The 27,970-nt window shown below is 42.0% G+C and overlaps 2 protein-coding genes and 2 long non-coding RNA genes across 4 annotated transcripts; all 4 read left to right on the top strand.

The window, feature by feature from the left end:
- The first annotated feature begins 247 nt into the window (after nt 1-247).
- Nucleotides 248-8,135, top strand: LOC114453549 (uncharacterized). Its single transcript, XM_028433502.1, has 20 exons — nt 248-388; nt 466-622; nt 783-892; nt 988-1,269; nt 1,345-1,477; nt 1,586-1,695; nt 1,798-1,936; nt 2,027-2,166; nt 2,881-2,886; nt 2,981-3,094; nt 3,342-3,474; nt 3,554-3,663; nt 3,781-3,861; nt 6,207-6,363; nt 6,652-6,761; nt 6,857-7,138; nt 7,214-7,346; nt 7,455-7,564; nt 7,667-7,805; nt 7,896-8,135. Exons 1-20 carry the CDS (start codon nt 328-330, stop codon nt 8,038-8,040), a joined length of 2,652 nt encoding a protein of 883 aa, XP_028289303.1. The 5' UTR covers nt 248-327; the 3' UTR covers nt 8,041-8,135.
- A 507-nt stretch (nt 8,136-8,642) lies between these two features.
- LOC114453258 (coagulation factor XI-like) lies at nt 8,643-10,631 on the top strand. Its single transcript, XM_028433065.1, has 8 exons — nt 8,643-8,745; nt 8,823-8,979; nt 9,140-9,249; nt 9,345-9,626; nt 9,702-9,834; nt 9,919-10,028; nt 10,131-10,269; nt 10,356-10,631. The coding sequence occupies exons 1-8, from the start codon at nt 8,685-8,687 to the stop codon at nt 10,498-10,500; spliced, it is 1,137 nt and encodes a 378-aa protein (XP_028288866.1). The 5' UTR covers nt 8,643-8,684; the 3' UTR covers nt 10,501-10,631.
- A 2,259-nt stretch (nt 10,632-12,890) lies between these two features.
- Nucleotides 12,891-14,518, top strand: LOC114453260 (uncharacterized). The gene is made up of 3 exons (XR_003672426.1): nt 12,891-12,983; nt 13,696-13,791; nt 14,109-14,518. It is a non-coding gene; the product is annotated as an uncharacterized LOC114453260 (long non-coding RNA).
- A 245-nt stretch (nt 14,519-14,763) lies between these two features.
- On the top strand, nt 14,764-16,047 carry LOC114453259 (uncharacterized). The gene is made up of 4 exons (XR_003672425.1): nt 14,764-14,893; nt 14,989-15,073; nt 15,151-15,213; nt 16,010-16,047. It is a non-coding gene; the product is annotated as an uncharacterized LOC114453259 (long non-coding RNA).
- Nucleotides 16,048-27,970: the final 11,923 nt, after the last annotated feature.

The following is a 27,970-nucleotide window of genomic DNA, read 5'->3' as shown; positions in this document are numbered from 1 at the left end:
TATCTTACTGTTTTTTTAGAAGCACGGATACAGAAGTACAAATGAACGTCTTTGTCTTTTCCCACACGACTTCAGGGACAAACCTTAAGCACCTTAAACTGCAGTAAAGTATACAAACTATCAGGAAGAAATTCCAGCTAAATAACTTGTTGATATGGAACACCAACCAGGAACTATGACTTGTCAGATTGTTTGGTATGGAGCCAAACAACCAGGCAAGGTCAGATGTATAAATTGGGCAGCCTCAGTGCAGTGCTTCAGTTCCTGCAGCTGCAGACCGACGTCTTTGCCTGCTGTTGTGATTGAAGATTCTTCAAAGCTGAGAGGATGGGAGGCTGTTTGATTCTGATGTGTCTGCTCGGGTTCTGCGGTCTCACCTTTGGTCAAGGTAAAACACTTCTTTGTTTATACCATGTATAACTGTATATGTATGACTAAATGTGTCTGCTGCTTCTTCTTCATCAGGGTGTAATCGGGATCTCCTGAACAACTGGGAATTCCAAGGCAATGACATCACAGTCCAGCTATCTCCTGATGCTCGGCACTGTCAGTACTTGTGCACCCAGTATCCTTCATGTCAGTTCTTCAGCTTCATTCGACCAAACAGCGTTGTTGATGGCAGGTACACAACTGAAACTATCAACTGTTACTTTAATGCAAAAAATCTAAAACTTCCACAAAACACAGAGACTGAGTGAATATATTCTGCATGGTTTATGACCACTGTATACTATGTTAAAGCAAAGACACAAATAAAAATAAATAACCTTTCTCTCCATTAGGTTTTTCCATTGCTTCCTCAAGAACTCTGCCTCTGGGAGGCCCGACAATCAGGTTCCAAAGAAGGGTTTCACTTCAGGCTTTTCCCTTAAAGCCTGCAACCCAGACCCAGGTAGGCATCCATCTGTTACAACAATCATGAAAACCATTACTTATGATGTGTGCTGACAATCTCTTCTTTTCTTTGTTGTGCCCTTTGTCTGCCAGAACCTTGTCTGCCACTGGTTTATCAAGACACAGACTTCCAATCTGATACCTACAAAAGCTTCTTCGCAGCAAACTTGGAGGATTGTCAGAGAGCCTGCACAAATGACCCTTACTGTCAGTTCTTCACTTTCCTAGACAGATCCTTTGGAAGTGAAAACATCAGGTACATGTGCTACCTGAAATACAGGCTGTCAGTACCACGGCCACTTTATGTTAGAGCAAATTCTGTTAGGATATCTGGATTTTCCCAGAAGATACGAAGTTCTCCTGAGTTTGACACAGGTAATCAATCACACTGAAGACAACAAACTGCAGGCTGTTGTGTGTTTTTCTGACTGTACTGCTTTTTTTGTACAGCATGTGAGGGCACACTGTTTCCTAACGTTCACCTCCCAGGTGATGACTTCGAGGCTCCTGTTGCTGCCTCTCCTGAACAGTGTCTGGCCTTCTGTTCTGCTCATCCACGATGCACCCACTTCTCCTACACCAGGTAGAGTGCTGACTGGTACTGAGCACAGGGACAATGAAACACAGCATAACTGCTTTATCAGAGTGAAGACATACTTGAAATGTCTGCTTGTGTGTGCACTGTTCACAGTGGAGATTTTAGATGTTACTTGAAGAACAATCCAGTACAAATGCCCCGCAAAGACTCATCAACTGGAGTCACATCTGGGGTACCAGTACACTACTGCCAGCAGAACAACAGTATGTACTACAAACCAGATCTGTTGTGTTCATTTAACAAACACAGAGGTGTTTACATTTGGACTGTGTTTCTGTAGCCTCACTCTGCTCCTCTGCTCACAGGCTGGATTAAGGAGCCTCGTGTCGGAGTCGAATTCCAAGAATTAGACATTCGATCTTTTCTTCTGACCAATGCTGCAGAATGTCAGAAGAGCTGCACTGAGGATTCTATCTGCCAGTTCTACAGCTATGACACCACCCAGTTCAGTACCACACACACACACCTTTAAAACGTAATAGTACCTGGTGTTTATTGTTAAGTATCACTTCATTGTCTGCTGTTTTTCTCCAGGCAACTCTGCTATCTGAAGAGAATCATCACCCTGCCTTCTCCTTCTGGAATCAGAAAGCAGCCAGATGCCATCTCTGGCTTCTCTCTGAGGCTGTGTCCTAAAAAACCCAGTGATTCAGGAATACAGGAACCTTACAATGAATAAAGTACCTACCTACCAGCATAGGTATCTACATACACTATGTAGACAAAAGTATGTGGACAGCCGACCAGTCTGTGTGTTCGTGGGCCTTCATTTTCCTGCTCTGTTATCTGTACATTAAGCATTTAAAAAGTTTAATGAAGGGTGATGAGGTCAGTGTGAGGTGCCGCTGAGCTCAGAGTGTCAAACTGGGCAGATCATTTATTGGCAAGTTTTCTTTTCTGTGCCAACACATGCACAAATTTATCATCTAAATCCTCATTGTGTGCAACAACGCTGCAACAGTTATTAAGTTCACTGGAAGTTTGGAATTGACAACAGCAACATTTTGAAGACATCAACTACTGGTTCATCCATAAATTGAATATGTTGATTGATGATTTATGGATAACTAATCAATCATGAAAACAACCATCAGTTATTAGATCTAGTAGAACTAAACCCTTACAACTAAAAACAGACCAGCTCAAACTGTGCATGGTGTCTACGAAACTTTTTTCACATAGTGTGTGTCTGTTGATTTTTTAATCTACTGTAATCCATATATAATCAGTGTAATCCATATATAATCACTGTAATCCATATAAAATCAGTGTAATCCATATATAATCAGTGTAATTCACATATAATCAAATAAATGATTTGGCAATAAACAGATTGTGTAAATGTCTGTCACATTTTTTGTGTCCTGTGTCCTTTTGTGGGCCTGCAGACCCAGGTAAGGCATCCAACTATTAAAACCCTATTGATAACAGTTACTACTGATGTGTGCTGGAACTCTTGTTAACTCTGTTTTGTTGTTTATCTGCCAGAACCTTGTCTGTCACAAGTTTATGAAGGTGTGGAATTCCTGTATGGTGACTACAGATCCTTCTTCGCAGCAGACTTGAACGATTGTCAGAGAGCCTGCACCAATGACCCTTACAGTCAGTTCTTTACTTACCTAGATAGACACTATTCAAATGAAAATAGCAGGCATGCATGCCAGCTGAAGTACAGCTGGTCGATACCACGACCACACCAGGTCGTGGCTAATGCTGCTAGAGTATCCAGATTTTCCCAAAGAATACAAAGTTCTCCAGACTTTAACACAGGCAATCAAACAATCATTTTGTAGTCAACAGACTGCAGTCTGTTAGTGTGTTTTCTCATTGTCCTGCTTCTTCTTCACAGAGTGTGAGGGCTCACTGCTTCCAAACATTGACCTCCCAGGTGATGACTTTGAGATACTTGCTGCTGCCTCTCCTGAACAGTGTCTGGCCCTCTGTTCTGCTCATCCACGATGCACCCACTTCTCCTACAACAGGTAGAGTGCTGACTGCTACTGAACAATGAAACATTGTGAAGAAACACTTTAAATGTTAGTCCCTCCTTTGTGTTCACAGTCGTGAGTTTAGATGTTTCTTAAAGAACCGTCTCGGACAATTCCCGCACAAAGATTCAGCAACTGGAATCACATCTGGGATACCAGTACACTACTGCCAGCTGAGCAACAGTATGCACTACAAACCAAATCTGTTGTGTTCATTTAACAAATAAGGCAACAAAATACAGAGGATTGTTATTTGTGCTATTATGTTTTTGTGGTCTCACTCTGCTCCTCTGCTGTTAGGCTGGAGGAAGGAGGTTCATGTCGGAGTAGATTTCCCATATAACGACATTCGGTATTTTCTTCTGGACAACGCTAAGGAATGTTAGACAATCCCATCTGCCAGTACTACAGCTACACCACTGACCAGTTCAGTAACACACACAAACTTGATAATACCTGAAATTCAGAATTAGGAGTCACATGATGGTCTGCTGTTTTTTTTCTCTTGGAGACTCTGCTATCTGAAGAGATACATCACATTGCCTTCTCCTCCAGCAGTCAGAAAACACGATCGCGCCATCTCTGGCTTCTCCCTCAGAGAGTGTCAAAAATCCAGTGATGCAACCAAACAACCAAAGACACAGGAACTTCCAAATGAATAAAATACCTACAAACCTACATAACAGTCAGCTGCAGATGTAGTTGACAGCAGCAATAAGATTTAAACCTAAAAAAATCAAATCAAAACAGACCAGCATGTCTAGAAATGTTTTACTCCAATCCAAATATTATCACTGATTATCACTAATCAATATATTATGACTATAATCCATTTATAATCACTGTGATCTATATGTAATCACTGTAATTCCTATTTCAATCAAATGAAGAATCTTGCAGCAGCCTGTGTGTAATACTTCATTCTTTGTGTCCACACATGTGCTCTCTGACTTTAAGATACACTATCCACAGGTGTTAAACTAAAGGAAGCTCTTCTATCACTCACCATTTATTTGAAGGTTAGATGGTTACACAGAACCATTGTTGGCAAATTTCATATTCATCAGTTAAATAGAAAAAGTCAATGTAAAAGAGTTACATTACACAGCAGGATGTCGGTGAATATTCTCAGTTGTCCAGGTCATATTCGTCAAGGACGTTGAAGCAAAGAAGGCATGTGGACTAGTTTTCTTGAAGACGTTTCTGTTAGGTTTGGTTAAAGGACCCAAAAGCAGGACACCTGAAAGGTCGTTTGAAAGGTTAAATGAAGAACAAAAGGTTATTTCCAAAGGTTTGGTAAATGCTGGCAGGACAGTAGCTTGACGTGAAAACAGGCTGGCTGGCTGGCTGGCTGGAGGAGTGCGTGTCTGAGGTTTGTTCCTGAAAACGAGAAGACAACGAATTAATCCAACAGTTTGATCTGCCTGAGGAACTAGAAACTGTTTCGGCATGGAAAGAGCGGCGAGAACGTTACCGCATGAGGAAACAAACCAGCGTCGCAGGTGAGTCCATCTCTGGCTTAAGAAGTCTGCCAGCAGGAAACCAGGAACACGGAGTCCGCCTCCCGCTGATGCCAAGCCATGCCCGCCAACCTGAACTAAGGAAGACCCTCCGACACAGGAGGGCAGTAAAGCACACACAATACACAAGAAATGAAATCACCAAAATCCTTGTACATGACAGTTTTGCTGCTCATTCAAGCAGCTTCATCAGTTCTGTTTGGTGGGGAAACATGGTTTATATGTGGTGAAGGACCTCAGTGGGCAGGTCTGTGACGAACTCCTAAACAATTGTTCCATACTTACCTGTTTTGGTCTGACTGACTGTGTCTGGTGTGTCTAACGACTGAGACTATAGGGGGGCTGTGGTGGTGGGACAGGTATCTCTTCTCTTACATGTTTTCCATGTTTTCCTTATGAGCTGGGTCCTGCTCAAGGTTTCTTCCTCTAAAAGGTAGTTTTTCCTTGCCACAGTGCTCTTAAGGGGGTTCAGGCTCTGAGTCTCTGTAAAGTGCTTTGAGACAATTTTGATTGTAAAATATGCTATATAAATAAAATTGAATTTTGTAAGTGTCTCTTAATATTAGTTTTGCTTTGTCATTTAGTTCCTACCTTGAGGCTACAGACACTAAGCTAGGGAAAATACATCACAGTAAACCCGTCTCTACAACAACTCTCTTCTTATGCAGGTGGTAGTTTCATTAATTACTAGTTTAACACGTCCTGGTACTTTCAAACATTCCTTAGCCTGCTGTCAACAAAAGTATTAAATTGTCAAACTCCTGTCAGCTGAGCTATCTATCAAACTCATGAGCATTCTTAGCTCAGATGATGAAGGAGAAAAATTGGCAGCTTTCCTTATGGCTTACTAACATAAAGACACGTTCCTGTCAAGCCTGATTCTTTAGTATGGATCCTGTTGTGCAACAAATCAGCCATGTGATCATTGTCAGACTGGGTCGTAAGTCATGCATATACGTCAGACGTATAAATTGGGCAGCCTCAGTGCAGTGTTTCAGGCAGTTCCTGCAGCTGCAGACCGACGTCTTTGCCTGCTGTTGTGATTGAAGATTCTTCAAAGCTGAGAGGATGGGAGGCTGTTTGATTCTGATGTGTCTGCTCGGCTTCTGCGGTCTCACCTTTGGTCAAGGTAAAACACTTCTTTGTTTATACCATGTATAACTGTATATGTATGACTAAAAGTGTCTGCTGCTTCTTCTTCTTCAGGGTGTAATCGGGATCTTCTGAACAACTGGATTTTGGCAGGTTCAGACATTACTGTCCAGCTATCTCCTGATGCTCGGCACTGTCAGTACTTGTGCACCCAGCATCCTTCATGTCAGTTCTTCACCTTCATTCGACCAAACAGCGTTGTTGATGGCAGGTACACAACTGAAACTATCAACTGTTACTTTAATACAAAAAAATCTAAAACTTCCACAAAACAATCAGACTGAGTGCAGCTGTGTGGTATTGGATCGTGCCTTGTTGATCAGATTCATCAGAGCATTTCTGGCTGCATTATCAATGTCCATGATGTTAGTGTTGATGGTTATTAATATATGATGTGGTGCTTGAGAGTTTGTAAACCATTTAGACTTTTCTATTGACTACTATATAATATGTGCAATAATACAAATGCAAATAACATCTGCCCTTCTCTCTCCATTAGGTTTTTCCATTGCTTCCTCAAGTACACTACCTCTGGGAGGCCCGACAGTCAAGTTCCACAGAAGGGTCTCACTTCAGGCTTTTCCCTTAAAGCCTGCAACCCAGACCCAGGTAGGCATCCATCTGTTACAACCATCATGAAAACCATTACTAATGATGTGTGCTGACAATCTCTTCTTTTCTTTGTTGTGCCCTTTGTCTGCCAGAACCTTGTCTGCCACAGGTTTATCAAGACACGGACTTCCAATCTGATACCTACAAAAGCTTCTTCGCAGCAAACTTGGAGGATTGTCAGAGAGCCTGCACAAATGACCCTTACTGTCAGTTCTTCACTTTCCTAGACAGATCCTTTGGAAGTGAAAACATCAGATACATGTGCTACCTGAAATACAGGCTGTCAGTACCACGGCCACTTTATGTTAGAGCAAATTCTGTTAGGATATCTGGATTTTCCCAGAAGATACAAAGTTCTCCTGAGTTTGACACAGGTAATCAATCACACTGAAGACAACAAACTGCAGGCTGTTGTGTGTTTTTCTGACTGTACTGCTTTTTTTGTACAGCATGTGAGGGCACACTGTTTCCTAACGTTCACCTCCCAGGTGATGACTTCGAGACTCATGCTGCTGCCTCTCCTGAACAGTGTCTGGCCTTCTGTTCTGCTCATCCACGATGCACCCACTTCTCCTACACCAGGTAGAGTGCTGACTGTTACTGAACACAGGGACAATGAAACACAGCATAACTGCTTTATCAGAGTGAAGACATACTTGAAATGTCTGCTTGTGTGTGCACTGTTCACAGTGGAGATTTTAGATGTTACTTGAAGAACAATCCAGTACAAATGCCCCGCAAAGACTCATCAACTGGAGTCACATCTGGGGTACCAGTACACTACTGCCAGCAGAACAACAGTATGTACTACAAACCAGATCTGTTGTGTTCATTTAACAAACACAGAGGTGTTTACATTTGGACTGTGTTTCTGTAGCCTCACTCTGCTCCTCTGCTCACAGGCTGGATTAAGGAGCCTCGTGTCGGAGTCGAATTCCAAGAATTAGACATTCGATCTTTTCTTCTGACCAATGCTGCAGAATGTCAGAGAAGCTGCACTGAGGATCCTATCTGCCAGTTCTACAGCTATGACACCACCCAGTTCAGTACCACACACACACACCTTTAAAACTTAATAGTACCTGGTGTTTATTGTTAAGTATCACTTCATTGTCTGCTGTTTTTCTCCAGGCAACTCTGCTATCTGAAGAGAATCAACACCCTGCCTTCTCCTTCTACAGTCAGAAAGCAGCCAGATGCCATCTCTGGCTTCTCTCTGAGACTGTGTCCTAAAAAACCCAGTGATTCAGGAATACAGGAACCTTACAATGAATAAAGTACCTACCTACCAGCATAGGTATCTACATACACTATGTAGACAGAAGTATGTGGACAGCCGACCAATATGTGTGTCTATTGATTGTTTAATCTACTATAATCCATATATAATCACTGTAATCCATATATACTCAATGTAATCCATATATACTCAATGTAATCCATATATAATCAGTGTAATCCACATATAATCAAATAAATGATTTGGCAATAAACAGATTGTGTAAATGTCTGTCACATTTTTTGTGTCCGCACATGCCATATGTAGCAAAGAATAATCAATGATATGTATATAATCTTAAACTGAGTAAATCAAATGATGTTTCTGATTAGACAAATCTTTCTAACAAATTACAATGAACGTCTTTGTCTTTTCCCACACCACTTCAGGGACAAACCTTAAGCACCTTAAACTGCAGTAAAGTATACAAACTATCAGGAAGAAATTCCAGCTAAATAACTTGTTGATATGGAACACCAACCAGGAACTATGACTTGCCTGGTTGTTTGGTATGGATCCAAACAACTAGGCAAGGTCAGATGTATAAATTGGGCAGCCTCAGTGCAGTGCTTCAGTTCCTGCTGCTGCAGACCGACATCTTTGCCTGCTGTTGTGATTGAAGATTCTTCAAAGCTGAGAGGATGGGAGGCTGTTTGATTCTGATGTGTCTGCTCGGGTTCTGTGGTCTCACCTTTGGTCAAGGTAAAACACTTCTTTGTTTATACCATGTATAACTGTATATGTATGACTAAATGTGTCTGCTGCTTCTTCTTCATCAGGGTGTAATCGGGATCTCCTGAACAACTGGGAATTCCAAGGCAATGACATCACAGTCCTGCTATCTCCTGATGCTCGGCACTGTCAGTACTTGTGCACCCAGCATCCTTCATGTCAGTTCTTCAGCTTCATTCGACCAAACAGCGTTGTTGATGGCAGGTACACAACTGACACTATCAACTGTTACTTTAATGCAAAAAATCTAAAACTTCCACAAAACACAGAGACTGAGTGCATATATTCTGCACGGTTTATGACCACTGTATACTATGTTAAAGCAAAGACACAAATAAAAATAAATAACCTTTCTCTCCATTAGGTTTTTCTATTGCTTCCTCAAGTACTCTGCCTCTGGGAGGCCCGACAATCAGGTTCCAAAGAAGGGTTTCACGTCAGGCTTTTCCCTTAAAGCCTGCAACCCAGACCCAGGTAGGCATCCATCTGTCACAACAATCATGAAAACCATTACTTATGATGTGTGCTGACAATCTCTTCTTTTCTTTGTTGTGCCCTTTGTCTGCCAGAACCTTGTGTGCCACAGGTTTATCAAGACACGGATTACCAATCTGATACCTACAAAAGCTTCTTCGCAGCAAACTTGGAGGATTGTCAGAGAGCCTGCACAAATGACCCTTACTGTCAGTTCTTCACTTTCCTAGACAGATCCTTTGAAAATGAAAGGATCAGGTACATGTGCTCCCTGAAATACAGGCTGTCAGTACCACGGCCACTTTATGTTAGAGCAAATTCTGTTAGGATATCTGGATTTTCCCAGAAGATACGAAGTTCTCCTGAGTTTGACACAGGTAATCAATCACACTGAAGACAACAAACTGCAGGCTGTTGTGTGTTTTTCTGACTGTACTGCTTTTTTTGTACAGCATGTGAGGGCACACTGTTTCCTAACGTTAACCTCCCAGGTGATGACATCGAGGCTCCTGTTGCTGCCTCTCCTGAACAGTGTCTGGCCTTCTGTTCTGCTCATCCACGATGCACCCACTTCACCTACTCCAGGTAGAGTGCTGACTGGTACTGAACACAGGGACAATGAAACACTGCATAACTTGAAATGTCTGCTTGTGTGTGCACTGTTCACAGTGGAGAATTGAAATGTTACTTGAAGAACAATCCAGTACAAATGCCCAACAAAGTCTCACAGCCTGGAGTCACATCTGGGGTACCAGTACACTACTGCCAGCAGAACAACAGTATGTACTACAAACCAGATCTGTTGTGTTCATTTAACAAACACAGAGGTGTTCACATTTGGACTGTGTTTCTGTAGCCTCACTCTGCTCCTCTGCTCACAGGCTGGATTAAGGAGCCTCGTGTCGGAGTCGAATTCCAAGATTTAGACATTCGGTCTTTTCTTCTGACCAATGCTGCAGAATGTCAGAAGAGCTGCACTGAGGATTCTATCTGCCAGTTCTACAGCTATGACACCACCCAGTTCAGTACCACACACACCTTTAAAACTTAATAGTACCTGGTGTTTATTGTTAAGTATCACTTCATTGTCTGCTGTTTTTCTCCAGGCAACTCTGCTATCTGAAGAGAATCATCACCCTGCCTTCTCCTTCTGCAGTCAGAAAGCAGCCAGATGCCATCTCTGGCTTCTCTCTGAGGCTGTGTCCTAAAAAACCCAATGATTCAGGAATACAGGAACCTTACAATGAATAAAGTACCTACCTACCAGCATAGGTATCTACATACACTATGTAGACAAAAGTATGTGGACAGCCGGCCAGTCTGTGTGTTCGTGGGCCTTCATTTTCCTGCTCTGTTATCTGTACATTAAGCATTTAAAAAGTTTAATGAAGGGTGATGAAGTCAGTGTGAGGTGCCGCTGAGCTCAGAGTGTCAAACTGGGCAGATCATTTATTGGAAAGTTTGCTTTTCTGTGCCAACAAATGCACAAATGTATCATCTAAATCCTCATTGTGTGATCTGATGCTGCAACAATTGTTAAGTTCACTGGAAGTTTGGAATTGACAACAGCAACATTTTGAAGACATAAAAATTTACCACATTGATTGATAAATGATGGACAACCAATCAATCATGAAAACAACCATCAGTTATAGATCTAGTAGACAGGAGCTGTAAAGATTTCCACCCTTACAACTTGAAACAGACCAGCTCAAACTGTGCATGGTGTCAAGTACTTTTAGTGTGTGTCTATTGATTTAATAATCTACTATAATCCATATATACTCACTGTAATCCAAGTATACTCAAATAAACTATCTGGCATTAAGCAGTCTGTGTACATTTTTGTTTGTGTCATATGCAAACACATAAACCTGAAAAAATCATAAATCTGGGATTATAAACATCAGAATGAACATGTTTGAAAGTACAGAGACATTAGATTTACACACAACCAGTGATGTTGTTGAAGCATTAACTCTTCTCTGGGTCAGACACGATGTTGTCTGTCTGATGTCCCGTAAACTGCATTGATGTAAGTCCTGAAGTTTTAACAAACAATACTTAACAAATACTTTTCTACCACCAGGTGGCAACATAATCAAAGACAGAATGAACAAGGCCCACTGAAGACATCAGTAATCTTTTCCTGATGAGATAGGCCTCCTGCAAGGTTTGTACATTTCTAGGTGACACACTCACATTTGAGCTTGTTGCAATACATCATTATTTATGTGCAATGGGCGTGTTGTTTTAGAAAGTGACTAAAAAGAGGTTAATGTGAGTTAAAGTGAGCAGTCCTTTTTTCTTTTTTTTGACTAGAATATTATGAAACCATATTCCTGTGGCATGAGTTGCTTAGTTATTTTAGGATACTTTGCTGTTTTGTATTATTTAAAAGAAGGACAGATAAATTAAAGAAATGGAGACCCAAGATGGATCCCTGTGGAACCCCACGTGTAATGGTCATTTGCTATAGTACAACAAATCAGCGATGTGAGCACTGTTGGCCAATGATTCAATCAATAGTCAATAGTCAGTCATGGATGTACATCAGAAGTATAAACTGGGGAGCCTCAGGTTTCAGGCAGTTCCTGCAGCTCCAGATCATCTTTGACTGCTGACACTGAGATGATGTTGCCTTCTGATACATCTTCTCCTCTGGATTTTCTCATTTAGTTAAGATAATAAACATATTCTTTGTTTTCACCATGTAACCAAACTGTATATATATGACTAACACACACACAAAACTTGATAATACCTGGGATTCAGCATAAGGAGCTTTTTTCCTCTGCCATCTGGATCTCTATATCTGCCATCTCTGGCTTCTCCCTGAGGCAGTGTCAAACATCCAGAGACACAGAACTTCCCAAATGAATGAAGGATCTACCTACATCACCATCAGCTGCAGCTGTAGTATACTGAAGAATTATGGAGCCTGTCCCAGCTATCTACCGGGCGAGGGGTAGACGCAGGACAGGTCGGATTATAGACATAACAAAGCATATTTATGAAAATGCAAATTAATTAATTAGGGTAACACAGAACCACTGTTGCCCTCGTAACATAAGGTTTAAGGAAGTCTTTGATACTTTTAAATGTATAAAAACAGGCTGTGAAGTAATGTGAAGTAATGAGATGTATAGGCTATCATTGGCTATTGTATAAAATGTTATTTCATGATTTTGTTTCATTTTTATTGCATTTTAAATAATAATAATAATAATTGTTATTATTATTATTTTAAATTTTCTTATTTTCCTAACCGTTACACCTGATGGTAAGATCAATAACGAATGATTTATTTTGTTTCATTTCCCTTGTTGTATTTTTAGTCCCGGAAGTTGGACGTATTTTACGTAGATGACGTCATCGTGTTGCTGCGGCTGGCTCTGATGCTAATGAGTAAATTAGCATCGGCTGTGCGCCTCCCTCACAGGAGGTGGTGTTCTGTAGGTGGTGTCGGTGTTTCCGTCAAATCGTGCTGATAGTTCGCGCTGTTAGTGACGTTTCAGTGGAGCTGGCAGCGTTCCCTGTGATGCTAACAGTAAGACTCTTTGACATTTTACATGTAGCCGGTACCTAGACGTTTTGGCTTCCACCAGCTTCACGCAGGTTGGCGGGGTTCTCTGTACCGCACGTGAGGACATGAGACGCGGGAGCTCCGCGGTGTGTGTGGGTCAGAACCATTCGGTCCAAACTCCAAAGAGAAGCTGACACTCTGCTTTAAGGTTAGTGATGCCTTCATTGCGAGCTACGTTAGCTGCTGATGCTAATCATCCCTGCTTCATTGTTGTCAGGTGTGTTAGCTTGTCAGGCTAATTGGCCTGATGCTGCCTCTGTACGTTACGTAATGCCCTGTTTCAATTAAGTCAAATGGTGAATTAAACTTAAAGATGACATGAATTGAACAGAGAGGATGTGGCGTACACACAGCAGCATGGTTCATAAAGTCCACAGGGTTTATATTCACACATTATTCCAGGTTTTGGGAATAAATTACTGTTCGCTGATGAAAGAAATTATTAGGATTAAATAAGCCACGACACTTTGATTCAATAGTAAGGGATAATGTAAGTCAGTTCTCAATATTGTATAAGCCTGCATGTTTTAGGTGAGTTAACTTAAACTTTAATACTGTATTTTTATGCTAGACTGTGCTACAGAGGTTAAAAATTGTAGAATGTGTGAAACCTTTATTAGTTGAATAGGGTTAAACAATAGTGTCCTAAACGGTCTGGATAGTAACCTACATCAGTCTATAACCCCTTTCTCTCCCCTCTCATATCATAACTGTCCCCTTTTTTTGAGAATTTAAAATGTCCATAACCCTGTAAGTTTATGAGGTTAAAACTGCCACAGGAGGCGCTGCTCCGTTAGTGCGGGGGTTTCAGTTCAAGCCGTTAAATTGTGCACACAGTTCACACATTAGTGGCTTTTCAGAGTGGAGCTGGCATGAAGCAAGTTGGACTCCTGGACAGAAGCTTTGGTCATTTGGACACACAGACTGAGTCAGTCCAAGCTGAAGCTCTCCTAAAGGTTAGTGATGCCCTAATTGTAACCTTTGAATTGCAAATGAGTTACTTCTGTGTTTTAACACCAATTCTAGTTTTACAATAGTACATATTCTTAACGCTGCGTTATAATATAACAGCCTAAAGTTTAGTCACTGAAGTGTTCTCTGTTAATGTGCTGTTGGATGCTGGCCCGTTTATTTTGTGGAATTCCATAAGGCTCACAGACAACACTTCTCCATACTGTCTATGTTTGGCATAGACATCTTTACCAGTAGGCCTGATGATGAGTTATGGAAATAATCAATAAAAGAGGCAATAAGCATTTTATTATATTTTTAGTCTGATCTACAAGCAAGCAAATCAACAAAAACAGTAGGATAGAAGTTTTATTTTTTAACCCTTGGGTTTTTCTTGGCGGCTTTGCAAAATCTTTTATTTTCAACAACTTTTCTCTGGTTCTCTTATATATTAATGATCTTGTTGATGTTTTAAAATGTGATTAAAGCTGTGCTCTCGGCCCGTGTGCCTTTCGCTCTATCCCCTCTCTCTTCCTCACCCTGTCCCGTTATGGTAGGGTTCTTGATTTATTTTTTTAGTGGCAATATTTCATCCATTAAGAATATTTAAATACTTCCTCCTTAACATTTCAAGCAAAAACACTCCCACACCGCTGCTCTGGTCTTGCCAGAGTCCAACTACTATAGATGCCGTTTCCTGAACCTTCTTAATGAAGTGGGCCTCTGGTCTCTGTCCTCCTCAGTCTGTCGTGGCCTCTGTGCCTGACTTTATTACTTTATTTTTTTTTGCTTTTCCTGCTCACACACATGCCTTGTAAAGCTATCTTTGAGAGCACCATGTTGTGTAGTTTAATACACCAGCTCTCAGTGTTGATGCATTATGTGTTCCTCCTGGAGAAGTCTACAGAAGGTAAGAAGGTTTTTATAAGGCAGCCGTGTCAGCCAGCGTCGCCGTTACTTTGTGCTCTTTACCTTAAAATCAAAGTGAAGAATAATGTTGATCTTTGACAAATTTGACTTTTCCACGACAAACTTTCTGCGATATTTCATTTCAAACACTTTTCACTTTTGTGAATGGCGATGAAGAAAAGATGGATACACAAAAAGGTTTGTAATGTTTTTATGAAAAAGACATTTTTAAAAATATTCAAACTTCAATTTAAAGTAACTGGGAATGTGTGCATCTTTTGTGTCTGAGACAGTGGCCTGGATGTCTGGATGTCACAGCCAGCTCTTTCCAGAGTCTTTCCTTGATGTTGTCATTTCATCAAAGAGCGATATTTGCTGGTGAGTAAGCTGACCTTAGCTAAATTAAATGTGCAAGCTCGCCAGATAAACCTAATGTGTTTGTATGTTCCTCTCAGTTCTCTTTTTTTCCCAGACCAAACACTTAAGACCTGCTTCGACTGCTGCAGTGATTGATCAGGGTACGTTTATTGCCATTTCAGTATATTAACAGTATATTTTGGTCACAAAACACTCATTGTATGCAATTTATACACTCAACAAAAATATAAACGCAACACTTTTGTTTTTGCTCCCATGTTTCATGAGATGGACTTGAAGATCTAAACTTCATTCCAGATACACAATATTACCATTCCTCTCAAACATTGTTCACAAATCTGTCTAAATGTGTGATAGTGAGCACTTCTGCTTTGCTGAGATAATCCATCCCACCTCACAGGTGTGCCACATCAAGATGCTGATCTGACATCATGATTAGTGCACAGGTGTACCTCAAACTGCCCACAATAAAAGGCCACCCTGAAATGTGCATTTTGTTTCTGCTTTATTGGCGGTCTGGGGACTCAGAACCAGTCAGTATCTGGTGTGACCACCATTTGCCTCATGCAGTGCAACACATCTTCGCATAGAGTTTATCAGATTGTCTATTGTGGCCTGTGGAATGTTGGTCCACTCCTCTTCAATGGCTGTGCGAAGTTGCTGGATATTAGTGGGAACTGGTGCACGCTGTCGTATACGCCGGTCAAGCACATCCCAAACATGTTCAATGGGTGACATGTCCGGTGAGTATGCTGGCCATGCAAGAACTGGGACATTTTCAGCTTCCAAGAATTGTGTACAGATCCTTGCAACATGGGGCCGTGCATTATCTTGCTGAAACATGAGGTGATGTTCATGGATGTATGGCACAACAATGGGCCTCAGGATCTCAAAATGCCATCAATAAAATGCACCTGTGTTCTTCGTCCATAACAGATGCCTGCCCATACCATGACCCCACCACCACCATGGGCCACTCGATCCACAACATTGACATCAGCAAAGCGCTCACCCACACGACGCCACACACGCTGTCTGCCATCTGCCCTGAACAATGTAAACCGAGATTCATCCGTGAAGAGAACACCTCTCCAACGTGCTAGACGCCATCGAATGTGAGCATTTGCCCACTCAAGTCTGTTACGGCGACGATCTGGAGTCAGGTTAAGACCCCGATGAGGACGACGAGCATGCAGTTGAGCTTCCCTGAGACGGTTTCTGACAGTTTGTGCACGAGCAACAGATCTGGTTGACATTCCTGCTGTCAGCATGCCAATTGCACGCTCCCTCAATGCTTTTGGCATCTGTGGCATTTTGCTGTGAGACAAAACTGCACATTTCAGGGTGGCCTTTTATTGTGGGCAGTTTGAGGTACACCTGTGCACTAATCATGATGTCAGATCAGCATCTTGATGTGGCACACCTGTGAGGTGGGATGGATTATCTCAGCAAAGCAGAAGTGCTCACTATCACACATTAAGACAGATTTGTGAACAATGTTTGAGAGGAATGGTAATATTGTGTATCTGGAATGAAGTTTAGATCTTCAAGTCCATCTCATGAAACATGGGAGCAAAAACAAAAGTGTTGCGTTTATATTTTTGTTGAGTGTAAATGTGGCCCTTCAGTCAGCTGTTGAGGTTCATAAAGTGATCTGACGTCCCTGTTTGGTGCTGTGATGTCAGTCCTGCAGTTTAGGAGTTGGAAGCAGAGATAGCACCTTTATACCAACAGATGGCAGCATACTCAAAGTAACAACCAACCAGATCTGCTGCCAGGAGAAGTGAGGTAGTCCTTTTTTCTTTGATGAACTTCAGAAACCTTCTCCATCCACAAGCTCTCCTGATGGGTAGTGGCATGCTTCCTGCAGGATCTATACATTCCTGCTGTACATGTGAGGTTGTTTTCTGTTGCCGTGCATCATATTATGTGTCGCATCCACTCTTTCATTTGTGTGTGTTGTCACTGCCTCGTCTGCTCTACGCATTATTCCCGGGAAAAGCACCAATATCCCATAATTCCCACCATGCTTTAGCACACCGCTGCAGTCAGGATCAAACAGAACAGACGGGACTTATTAGGAAAAAGGCTCAGACTGTAACACTGCAAGCCAAAGTCTGAAAAAATGTGCATACACACCTCACTGTAACAGAGTGCAGTGACGTCAGAGTGACATTAAATCAGCTTCTATCAGTCCTGTGAGAACCTGTTCATGGAAACCTAAGAACTCCTCAAACAACCAGGTCCAGCACTGACATGCACACAGACAGTATAATAAAACAAATGGGAACAAGCCGCATCATGCAGATTACTGATGATTCAATGTGACTCTGGCAGAAAGATTTGCTACCAGGTCTGTGTTTCTCTTTGAAAGGTCGGCAGTACTTTTATTTACGTACACTCTACAAAAGATCCGACCTCAGGCTGAACATATTGATCCAGTTACACAGCTTTATCTCATTTTTTTCAGTCTGGCTCAACAAAGACAAGTCTTCGATCATGACCTCAGTGTGGACAGAAATTGAGTTAGCAAGCGAAGTTTTTTTAAGTAACTACACTGTGAATTTTCTGTCATCATGTATAAAGTGTGTTAACAAACATGCGGAGAGAAGAAAAGCGACTGCATGTGTGATACACTCCGGCTGTGTTTAGTACTGGGTGAGCTTCAGCCCCTGTACATTACACTTTCTGACCAGCTACGTGTTGAATGAGACTTTATTTCTTAATCATTCAGGACATGTGACCGGTAGGGCAATCCATCTACATCACTGCTGGGATCAAGTTAAAATCTGACAAATCTGACATTTACTGTGCATGCCTGGAAGATGGCGCCATCCCTCCCATGTGTCATCACTCTTTGTATTTACATGGCCATGAAAGGAGGTGGCAGCACGGTGATGGAGGGAGGAGCACAGTCCACTGACTTCAAACACTTCATGTCATGATGTTGATTTGGCACAAAGTGCTGCACTTCACACAGCCACGATAAAGTCGACAGGCCATACTGCTGGATGTGCTGGGAGAAATGGAAGAAATTATATATTTATACGCGTGTATTTTAATGTGTAACCTCTGGCAGGAGTGTTTCCTCAGGGACTAATAAAGTTCTTATCATAATATAATGCAGTGGCTTTAAAAACAAACAATGTAGACAGCATTGAAGCTGAGAAACAGGACAGAGACTGGATTCCAGTATAGTTCCAGTAGTTTTGGCCCTGACTGAATATTCTCAGGACTCAAACGCATGAAAATGATGATAGTATAAAAATCTGGACCATTTTTTTTGCATCTAGTTTCTCTCCATCAGTTACAGAACAAATAAGCTTCAGATTCCACTCTGCTGTCACACAGCTCTCATTAAGCAATCAAACATCTGGAACAACAGATCCCGCTATGACAACTATGCCAAATTACAGGAAGTATTATGTGCAGCGTTCTCAGGGAGGAGGTGCTGCTGTGAAACCCTGCTGAGACGGCGCAGAGACTATTTGCAAACATTTAAGAAAGTCTGTGGATGACAAGGTACTGACCACTAATGGACAACAAACAGAGGAGGTCAGCAGTGTTTTGTTGAGTGGGTGGGGGTGGATGAAATGTTCCCACAGGAAAAAGTGGAAAATAATCAAAACACACTCCTAAATTGTACTTACATAAGAGTAAATTGTCGTTGAGAAATGCTAACGTGTGTGTGTGTGTGTGCCTTAGACGGTTGCACACAGATAAACAATAATTCTGACAGAAAATGACAAGAAAAAACGAAATGCATGTGGGAGCAGTTTGTCTCATTTTCAGCTGGGAATGGCTGTTTGGAAATAAAATCTGCTGTCAGTCAGATGCTCTGAATCCAAACATTCTTCTGTTGTTTCACTATTTAGTTATGGCCCGTTTCTATTATTCTCTAATTATTCCAATTTGTTTCTGGCAGATTTGGAAGCCTCTGCTTTGAGATTAATGAGCTAAAAATTTCAAGAGTGCTTCAATCAATGTGATAACACACTGTAACATGTGCAGGACATAAATGGATGATCAATCACCAGCTGGCCTTCTTGTCCTGACAGAGATCCAACGATGATGTCTGGCTGCGTTACGCTGTCAGAGTCTGATCTTCACAATGTGTTTGTGGAAGTGTATCATGGCAAAAACAAATGAGGCTTCTGAGGATGTCAGAAAAAGGAGTTGTTGATCAGGCTGGAAAAGGTCACAAAAGCATCTCTAAACAGTTTGGATTCCACAAATCCACAGTCGGAGAGGTTCGAGAGCAGCGGTGTCCAAACCTTTTTTAGGGAGGGCCAGAATTGATAACGCAAAAGGCCAACAGTCCCCGATGAGGTTATCTTAAACAATCAAAGATCTGTATGCTGTTATTTACTTCAGTTTGAACAGCAAACACATGGACATACAAGTTATCTGAATTTACAGCATCAATTTAAAACATTCAGAAACTTTGTGATTATTGAGCTTTAGACACTACTGTGAAGGTGAGATCTGATCATATGTGTCAGGTCTGGTTTAGGAGCAGCAGTAGACATGAAATTTCACACAGACTATTATAGGTGGGAGTCGTTTCCTGCTGATCTAAAGTGGGAGTAGTGTCATGGTTTGTGCGTGTTCTTGCAAACACTGGTGGAACTATATAAATTGTAAATGATAACCCTAGGTCTTGAAAGGTGGAGCACAGCGTTTGCATGATGGCTCGGCCTGTCACAGCTGTACTAGACATTCATAACATTCTTGTGCATCTGTTTGGACTGCTGGATATCTGGACCCTGCTATTAATAGAGCTCTCTCAGCTGCAGTTCTGGAGCAATTAGAAGATAACAAACACTTTATTTTAAGCTGAACAACATCTCTGTTATCCCAGATGCCTGGGTCGAGGCAGACGGATGAAAACAGTTCCCATGTTTTGATTCCTCCATAGATTGAAAAGGCTGCTCATCACTTACTGCATCATATGTCTGCAGTATGGATCAAACAAAAATACCAGCAGGAACCAAAGATCCTGCTGAAGTCTTATTAACATACCAAACCATTGCTGTAGCTAAATATAGTAAGTCCTTTGAACTGCTATTATAATGCCTCAGATCAACATTGATCCAACTGCAGCTGTTTTTTTTCCCATGGGGGCACAGATATCTATGAATGATCTGTATTCAAGCGGGCAAAAATGGCTTTTAGAGTTCATGTATGTGCATTTTAAATAGATCTTTGTATCAGCTACGTTTACAGAGAAATGTGTCATCGTTCGTTCCGTCCTTACGTCACCACAAACCAACTTCTTCTGGTTAACTGTAAGGATTTCCATCTTACTGCATCATTTTCAGGAAGTTGAAAACCATCCGTTAGCTACTGTATGTCAGCGTCTGGGCACGTAAAGGAACCACGACTGCTTATGAAACAGACCCCGTCTCACTCACATGAACTGTTTCCCATCTGGAGCTCCAGACTGCAGTTTTTACAGATATGTAGAGTTTCACAGAGCAGAGGGTTTATAAACAGGAGGAACTCTCAGACAATCCTCCTAAAAAGAGGCAGTCTAAGCAGAAGTCAAGTTTATTTGCACAGCTGATAAACAGATGTCTTTACAGGCCTTATATTCCCATCATGGTCCACTCCGAGCTCAGAGGAAGACAGGAAAACACAACGTGACCTTACTCTGAGAGACCAACTCTTGTCACGTTATAGATGTAAACTCAAACATTATTGCACAGTCATAGCAGGTAAAAGGTTCTGTAATACAATTTATTGCAAACAGACGTAGAAACTTGTTAGTTAGCTACAAGCAGAGTGTCGTGATTGCTGCACAACACAAAATCATGCTGGAGATAAAAGTTCAGAGCAGAGGCAGACCTCTGCAGGGGACTCCCAGCTCTCAACAAGTTCCAGGGAAGGCTCGACCTTAATTATCTAGAGAATTTAGAGTGATTTTAATGGTTTTGTTCTTCAGATTTTCAGAAACTGATAAATGCAACACATCCTCCAAAATAAACAACACATAATGACCATGGGACTGAGGCTGGCGGCTCTGACCTAGTGGCGAGTGTCACCTCTGTTTCCTCTAAAACAGTATGCGGCTGTTGGATGTCTATATAAATGTATATAGGATTACTATCATGGCGTTATTATTTCAGCATCAAAAAAGAAAGAGGCAGCTGGAGTCCTTCAGGTGTTATATTCATCCTTTGCAGCTATGCTGCTGCATATATGTGTGTTTTAGGTGTGAAAACATTGGTTTGCCCTTCATGCACAAATGAAACTTGAACATGCTTGAGTGGTGGATTAATAGTGTGATTATTCAGAATTCGTTTGACCACAACAATTTAGCAACTCTGACCTTGTGACAGAGCATTTTCTTCTATTTTTGACTGTCAGTGCTCCCACTCACATCTCTTTCTTAGTCACATCCCTTAGTTCACAACCAGGCCAAGCAGTGGTTTTATAGACTCTTACATTGTTCCCAATGTAAAGTCCAATAAAGATAACAGCGTCACAGACACGCTAAACAAACACGGCGCACCTACTGCATTACTTTGTTACAGGTGATATCTGTCTATATCTGAGGCCTCAGCCGTCACAGTGTGTTTGCGTTCTCTTCCAGACTTTGATGTGTTCCTTGATTGTGCTGCTGCATGCGGGCAGTCACAGCTCACGTCTGGAAAATGATTCCAGCTTCTGTGAGCGTTAAAGGGAGTAAGCTTCACCTACTCACTAAGAAGCTGTGAGTCATTTACAGTCAGGTCAAAGTCTACATACATTCATTCAGTCGGAGCATACAGTGCTTTGTGCACATATTCATGAATTGCAGTAATACCACAGACCATCAGTGATTCACCATCTGTGGGCTGCAAAGCCAGTTTCCTTTTCCATGTTTTGGCGAATGTTCCCGGTATACTCCGCTCCCTGATGACTCCCAGTGACCAGTTTAGGCAAAGGTATCCTGCTAATCGAAACCTTGTGATCAAAAGTCATCCCCTACCCTGACAGTGGTGCTAGTCACATTAATCAGTCATCTTATCTTAGTAAGCAGGGCTTGGTCTATCAGGGGACCATGGCCGCAGACTGGGAGGAGACTGTGGAAGATGATCACATGCTTCTACATGCTACATGTCCAAATCATGTCCATGAAAACTACAAACTGCACTGAAGACAAGGTGCAACCCTGAAGACGTCCAACAACCACCTTAACAGCCACTCACAGCCCAAACTTACAGGGACTGTATACCCCGCAAATCAACCCAGACACCCCGTACTTTTGATGCTCTGATCAATATCTTTTTTACATGTCCACATGTAGACCAGTTGGGCAAACTCACAGGACCTCTTGATTATCTGTGAGAAAGTAGCTGGTCCACTACAGCCTGGACAGAACCCCCATTGTTCCTTCTGAATCAGAGGCTTAACTATCAGTCTAGCTTCCTTTCCCGTACTCCTGCGTAGCATCCAGGCTGAGGAATCAGATAGTAGTTGGTACCAGTCCCATTTTTTCAACAGTTTCATCCTCTTAACTTTGAAGGATTGTGGAGAGAAACCTTCAGCTGTGCTTGTTCTCTCTGGTTGGTTCCTTGGGTTTAACCTTGAACTGTTTGCTATTGAAACAAACGTATTACTTATCAGCTGATGTGATCTCAGCTCAGACCAGCATGCCCTTTCATCCCCATCATCCTCCAGGTTTAAAAGTACACCGTGTCCTCACCGCCTTCGACTCTTTATTCCCGTACATACAGTGAATGCCTCACCGCCAAGCCGTTATCTCTCAGGAAGCAGAGTCTGCAGGTGGCCCTGCAGTCAACTCTGTCATGTCCTAACAGGTGAATATTTCCTCCCAAATACAACCTGCATACCAACGCACCAAACATCTCTTTTAACAAATTCCTGGGCAAGCTGAGGCGCCGTGCACCACTCCAGTCACTGAGTGTGGAAATTCACTGCTCAGTTTACACCATGTTCTACATGAGTCATGATGTCAAGCTGCTGTTGTGCAGAAGACCATCCCATTAACCTCTGATATTGTTTTTTGTGTGGGCTGGAACTAACCAGAAGAGCAAACTCTGCTCCAACCTCCATACATAATCTCCATACATAACATAGTCACTCTGTAAGAATGTCTCGTTTGTTTGTAAATAGCTTTTCTCTTCTCTGGCTCATTAAACTGACAGACAAGGAGGGCAGAGCGGTCTCCACAGTGGTTAGTTTGAGCACATAGTATTACAGGAAGGGCTGCATTAACCTCTGGCATTACTGGCACTGGATAATGCTGCTGTACTGTACCTGGTGTGCAGCCTGCATGATGAATAGCAGCAGCAGTAATTTAGGATTTAGCAGGAATAGGCGCAGTGGAAAAAGAGGAAATTATGCCAAACCTAAAAGGACCTTTGACTAAAACATTACTACAGTAACATCCTGATTTCACCACATCGATTAATTACTAAAACACATGATTGATGATGTGGTGAAAACAAAACTGCCTCTTACTGAAGTTCAGTTTCTGACTAAAGGTTTGTGAGTCAATAACAGCAGCTTGGAGGAGTTTGAGTCCTCAGTACAGAGCAGCTTCAGTTCTGACATGTTGCTGGGTTTCCTCACATGAACTTGCTGCTTGCTTGTCTCGCTGCTCTTTCTCTTTCTCAGATGACCTGACCAAGGAAAGGCTGCACTAAAAATACTCTGAGCACAAGGAGAGGACAGGTAACGGTAATGAGAGGGAGCTGATAACAATGGAAGGAAACAAAGACTGGAAGTGAAGCAGACACTCGAAGGAAGTGAAACCTACAAAATAAAACTGAAAGTGTCTCAAGGAATAACCACACTGACAACACCGGCATTAATGCAGCTTTAAATTCTACACTGCTGTAATCTATAGACAGTGTGTGTCGTCACGGGGCTACGCTAACCTGGAAACATTCATTAATTCCCGTGTGGGAGACGTCCGAGTGTACAGCAGGCCTCCCACACAGTTCCTCTTATTGGTGACCTCTCTGCTGGTGACAGTGGGAGCTCTTCATTCATTATGTCACTGCAGGGAATCTAACACCTCAGCAGTTCTAGGCTGTGATGTAGTTTGGCGTTTGTGTGTGGAGCCGCTCCCTGTGTTGTCTCTGGTGTTCACTGTGCAGTGTTTGTGTTGGCCTTGCCGTCTGTCAGGCAGGTTCCAGTCTCTGCAGCTGACTTTGAAAATCTTGGTTGCATGACTTACTGTGAGCTCAAAGTTTATTAGCATGGCCTCATAATTTGCTGCCAAGCTATGTTCCCTTCACTGGAATGTGAGCCCAGTGTTTAGCTGCTTATCAGTCATCAGAGCATGGCCGATAAGCCGGCTGACTGCAGTCACTTTGTGGCCGCTTCACTTCACTTCACAGCTCAAACAGATGAACACCAGTGAATCTCAGAAGTTTAAAGTATGCTCCATCTAATGCTGCATGCATCAGCAGAACCTTCACATTGCTGAGAGAACTTACTGTATGTTGCCTGTTTGTCATTACAAACAAACAGTCAGCGTTTTATCTTTAGACCATGACAAAGAACTACATGACAAGTAAAACAAGTACTTTTGTTCTTCTGACACATGGTGTGGACCTGTTGCTGCCATCATTGATGGGACAATGACTTCTGAATGATAGCAGGGAGGTCTAGGAAGGAAAGTGTCTGTCTGTGAGCTCAGTCTGTGGAGGTTTTTGTTCATATTTATGCAGAAATATATGAAATTATAACCATTGAATAGTTTACAAGCTTGCCGTGGTGTCACTTTGTTCCCTCTGCTTACATCACATGCTTTGTTTCTGATTGGCTGCATGTCCACATGTGTCCACGGAGACTTTATTCTGTCTCTGACTGATTCCTTAACTTATCAGGCTACATATTAGTATGTGTATTAAACGCTCATACATCATGCTCTTATGCAGAGGATACAGGCTCAGGCTCTTTGTCAATATACCATAACTGACAAGCCAGCAAAACAGGAAGAGGGCCAATCTCTCAGGCTTTTGTCTTAAAGACGTTTCCCCTTAAGAATTAAGAAGGAAATTTCCTTTTCCTTCGAATGTTAAACAACATAGAGATGAAACTATTAGAAACATCTGTGAACTGAGAACAACAAGAGCAGTAACCTTTTCAGTGAATCATGATATTGGATCACAGAGAAATGACGATGAAATAATATTTGTGGGCAGCACTAAGCTTTATTGTTGTTATCCTGTCGGACCTGTTTAATCATCCTCCCCTCTTTGTGTGCTTGTTCCAGAGTGTTAAGTGTTCTGAACCTTGTTCTCGTGTAGCCGGACTGTAGCCTGTTATTGTTGGACTCCTCTGCCTGATCGCCTCGCTGATTGTGTCTGTACCAACCCTCAGCCAGTAAAGAGCATTATTCTAAGTGTACCAAGCATTTAGATCAATATTTTTTGTTCATATACGTGCACTTGTGTTTCCGACCCTGATTATTATTTACTCAGCCAGAACGAGTCATTTTCACCCAGGATTAATGTGGAGATGGGCCACTAGTGGACTCATAGAGAACTCACTGTGAAAATATTAACGAATCATAATTTTACATAAGAAGCACAAACTTTATTTTCCATTGCCCCCAACTTCCACTTCCTAAAAATACTTTCATTTCATGATCTTTGTTAGTCCCACAGCAGAGAAATTTCCAGTGTTACAGCAACGGCTGGAGCGCACACAGGCCGACAGTCGATCAAACGCAGTTAACATGGAAGTTTCAGAAACATACAGCGCAGTGTATTGATTATGAAAGGAGCTAAAGCAACAGTGGTCAGGAAAAGCCCTGTTTAACAGGAAAGGCTCAGCTCTTCCAGCATTCTGCATCAATATATCTGTGATATCAGCTGATCAAATCCACAACATTTAGATTTGAGTTGTTAGAATTTAACGTACAACCAACCTGAAGGGTTGTGAATGGAGCCGCTGCTCCTCATCGTGCTCTCTGCTCTGTATATCTTCTAATATTGTATCATCGACACATTGCTCAACAGAAACATATGACTAACCACTCTCAGTCTTCGTGCTTTAGTGTGGTGCTTAAGGTGTGTGAACAAATATTTCAATGTTGACTTTGTGCACCAAACTAACTCGCAGTTTGGAAATATCTGCTCCTCTTCTGTTTGAGTCACATAAAACACACACATCTGACAGACCTGTTTGTCACCTGGCAAAGGGAAGTGGGTTTACACGCACGTACACCCTCGTTTTGTTGTGAGGCGACTGTAGGACACAAACCTGGAACTCCCCCTCTGAATGAGCTTAATACTGGTTTCTTAATCCACTTTGTGTGAACCTACAGGGGCTGAAAACACTGCTGTGCTTGTGGTTCGGTTTGGTAGCTGATGAAAGAAAAACAGGCTACAGGGCTAATACTGCAAGAAGACAGTATTCAAAGTGTGTGTGTGTGTCTGTGTGTGCGCCCTCACCATGCTTTTATTCACTTCAAAGAACCGACAGACTCTTGCATGAGACCGCATTGAGTCCTTCCCATCAGAGAGTTACTTAGTATTCAAAGCCACATACCATGTTGGAGCCCGGGAGGACGGGGTGAGGACGGAGTGAGGAGGGGTGAGATAATAGGGACAGGGGACCAGGACTGGGAGGATGCCAGATATACATTCCCAGCCAGCTCCATATTAAGGCACAACAGGACCCAGGAGGACTGCAGCACCAACTAAATCATGTAAACAAAGCGCGCTAGCTTAGCTTCAGGATCATAGTCCAATAAGGTTTATGGTTTATTGTTAAAAATATAACATAATTCCTGCCACACTAAACTGTGATAATAGGAAACAGACTGTTTCCACTCCGACTGACGTTGGAGCTTTTGGTTCATTTCAGTCAGTGGAACCTCAGAACACAAGTCTTCTTCTGTGGTATTTGCGTGTGTCTGGAAAAGTAGCATAGCTTCATCCAAACATCTGAGGCTATAAATAGAGCTGCAGTGTGCTGAGTAGCCGTCCTGACTCACACTCACTGAGATCCATAGTGATGCTGTCAGAGGAGTCCTTCTCTCCACTGTTCTGCACTGAAGAGCATGTCACACATTCTTCGAACCATGACGACACCGACCAATACTACACAGGACCGGGCAGAACGCTAGGCCACGAGAAGGGGAACGGATTCAAAGTGAACTTGTTGCGCTAATTTCACATGTCTGACTGTGTTCTGAGTACTTTGGGGTGATTTGTGGGGAAAATTTCAGTTTTCCTATATCACCCAAATGTGTCATTCCCAGCATTCAGTGCTATATATGTGCTTTAAAGCTGACTTTAACCCCTTACACAAATTAAAAATCATTACACTGATTGTTGCTTAGACAAGCTAAACTTCATTGTCCCTGATTAATTCAAACTTTAAGCTATAAACATGTTTATTTAAAAAACATTTTTTAATTATTGATAGGTTCCGGGCACGTCCCCAGGTGACCCCAGGGAAGACCCAGACCACGGTGGAAAGACTATGTCTCTCGGCTGGCCTGGGAATGCTTCAGATTTTCCTGGTAGAGCTCCTGTAAGGGGGAAGTTTGGGTGTCTCTGCTTAGACTGCTTCCCCCTACCACCCGGCCCCGGGTAAGCGGTTCGAAAATGGATGGATATGTTAATATCCATGACCAAAACTGTTACGATCAGGTTTTTAAAAATATTATTATCACTTATATTGTGCATTTTGGCAGGAAATAAATAAGAAAAAATAAAATCACCAATGTTCCATCAAAATGTTCAATTATTCGAAAGTTAAGTGTGAATATTTTATTTAGTTAAAAACACACACTCAACAAAACCAACATAACACCAGCACGTGGTATTTAAAAAAAAACAAAAGTCAGGTTATGGATACTTAAAATAAAATTAAGATCAATTTACAGGATAAAATCTAGAAAATGTAAAGTCATATTAAAACTGT

The sequence above is a fragment of the Parambassis ranga genome, chromosome 20, assembly GCF_900634625.1.
Source record: "Parambassis ranga chromosome 20, fParRan2.1, whole genome shotgun sequence".
Taxonomy (NCBI): Eukaryota; Metazoa; Chordata; class Actinopteri; family Ambassidae; genus Parambassis; species Parambassis ranga.
This window is presented reverse-complemented; position numbering and strand designations above follow the sequence as displayed.